Raw genomic sequence first — 2182 nt, forward strand, 5'->3', positions numbered from 1 at the left:
AAAAAAAACGCATACAGTCACAGTCGGACATTGATGTTCAAGCCCAACTCTGCTTCTGCTATTAAATTAATGAATATTACGCCGCTTGAAAAAATCAAAAAATAATAAAACACGCATCTACCACCGTGCGGAAAAGTTCGTCCTACTCCTGCAATACTCTTTATTATTCGCCAATCAAATCTATTATTTTTTTCATCTAATGAAAATAATCTATTTTTGGAAAATCAATATCAGCGACTGCCTTTACTAAAGCTGCTTGCAAGGGCAGATTCCAATTTTCGAAAAACCTTTCAGTTTGTCCTCGGAAGTTCGGATTATATCGAAGCTACCAAAGAAACATATATCAGGCACAAGTTTGCGGTCGAATCACACCGTCATATTCACCAATGAAAATAGAAGAAAAAAAATTCATTCAAAAGTCAGAAAAAAGGGGACTTATTTGAAACAAATTAAAATGAAATAAAAAGAAAATTTAAGTTAAATATTAACGCGTTTGTGTACTAACATTTCGAGCAATTAGCTGTGCTTCCGGTATGTCTGGATCTATTTTAACTATCAAACTATATTGACCTCCTGAATTCACACCAACATATTGTATAAAGCCTTTCGCTTTTTCGTTATGTATTTGTGTAATGACTAAATGAAAATGAAAATTTTCATATCTGATAAGAAATACAGCATCTCCTTTAAAATTGGAATGTAGATCATAATGTACGTCATATGCAATATTTACGCCACGTAAACTGAATTCAGACTCAATCTGACACTGTAAAATAAATAAAGTCATAATGGATAAAAATTCTAATTCATAAAAAATTGACTTATTTCACATTTTCATTATTTATGATCGCTTTGTAAGTTCTTTCGTTCAGTGTCGCTGCATCAATTGAAACTAAAAATCCTGATTGAAATGCTACAGCGCCCGAAATCGTTTTGCCGAATCGCGAATCTCTGCAAAAAAATATAACACCACTATGGCTATCATTAAAACTATTATTTATTATTAAAAAACTCACTTTATTTCAGTCTTGGTTTTCTCGAAAATAAACATTTTATCAGCCAGATCTTGCTTCAAATAGAAAACCATTTTGTCTGCAACCTGTTCTAAATAGCGCCTTGAATCAATTACTAAGTGATTTAAAAAAAATGCTTTAGTTTTTTATATTAATAGAAAAGTTTATCGTTTACAATTTGATTCAATAACACTTATGAATAAGAATAAAAAGATGAATACTTTCGCCTCCATTGAATTTGATATTAAAACTTTTGGGTTCAAATTGCACGTAATATATATTTTAGTGAAATTTTGAAGACGTTTGTTGCTTTCGTTTAATCTTTATATTCTATAAATGAAAATGTAATCTTATCTAATCTCAATTCTTTTGTCTATAGAAAATTGTTCATTCATCCATTATCAGTTAACGGTCAATTTTGGGGCCTGATTTGTGTAAAGTTTCAGTCATTTTTAACGTCACTAGTGAAAGCAAAAAGAAGAATTAGTTTAAAAAAAACCATAATTTTATCGTTGAAAATAAATTTGTTCTTCAAATATAGATTGACATAGTCTGTGAAGATCGAATCGAGAATCTTTGACGTAATGCACTGTAAAGCAACACATGGGTAACGTTGTTTCTATCGCCGTTTTACTTTTCCGCACATACCTATTGTGTAAGGGGAAATTATTGCAATGGGTCAAAATTTACGACACCTTAAAAACATGTTTTCTGGACGTTTCTGAGGTATATTACCCACAACAACCATTCGGGTTCTTTGACCTCAGAAACGTCCAGAAAACATGTTTTTGAGGTGTTGTAAATGTCGACTCATTGCAATACTTTCCCCTTACACACTCGGTGTGTGCGGAAAAGTAAAATTCATAAAAAAAATATTTTTTTATGGGAGCCATGTTTTGTGGTAGCGTAATGACGTGAAACTTTGAAAAGGGTATTGTTTTCACAAAAAGCTAACATTCTGAAAGATTGAAGAAATTTGAAGAAAAAAATCCAAAATTTGGTTCAGAATTTCTTCAAAATCTCGGAATGTTATTTTTGTGTGGAAAAAATACGCTATGCAGGGGTCAGAATAATCAAATAAAAAACCTCTATCGAGGTGAAGAACGAGTGACGAAACCAAAATTTGAAACACAAAATTTCTGATATCAATTTTGTGACGAAAATAGTTG

General features: G+C 31.3%; 1 protein-coding gene across 2 annotated transcripts; it reads right to left on the reverse strand.

Annotated features, from left to right (window-relative positions):
• Positions 1–118: 118 nt before the first annotated feature.
• On the reverse strand, positions 119–1330 carry LOC116339061. 2 transcript variants are annotated; one of them, XM_031764699.1, is made up of 5 exons: positions 1235–1330; positions 1017–1128; positions 831–951; positions 506–766; positions 119–325 (listed from the first exon to the last, which is right to left on the reverse strand). In XM_031764699.1, the coding sequence occupies exons 2-5, from the start codon at positions 1085–1087 to the stop codon at positions 197–199; spliced, it is 582 nt and encodes a 193-aa protein (XP_031620559.1). In that variant the 5' UTR covers positions 1088–1128; positions 1235–1330; the 3' UTR covers positions 119–196. The 2 variants fall into 2 exon arrangements, with proteins under 2 accessions (XP_031620559.1, XP_031620550.1); XM_031764690.1 differs by having other exon boundaries at positions 1189–1299.
• Between the last annotated feature and the right edge of the window lie 852 nt (positions 1331–2182).

This window comes from Contarinia nasturtii, unplaced genomic scaffold (assembly GCF_009176525.2).
Source record: "Contarinia nasturtii isolate CC-2019 unplaced genomic scaffold, AAFC_CNas_1.1 Cnas_scaffold_88, whole genome shotgun sequence".
Classification (NCBI taxonomy): Eukaryota; Metazoa; Arthropoda; class Insecta; order Diptera; family Cecidomyiidae; genus Contarinia; species Contarinia nasturtii.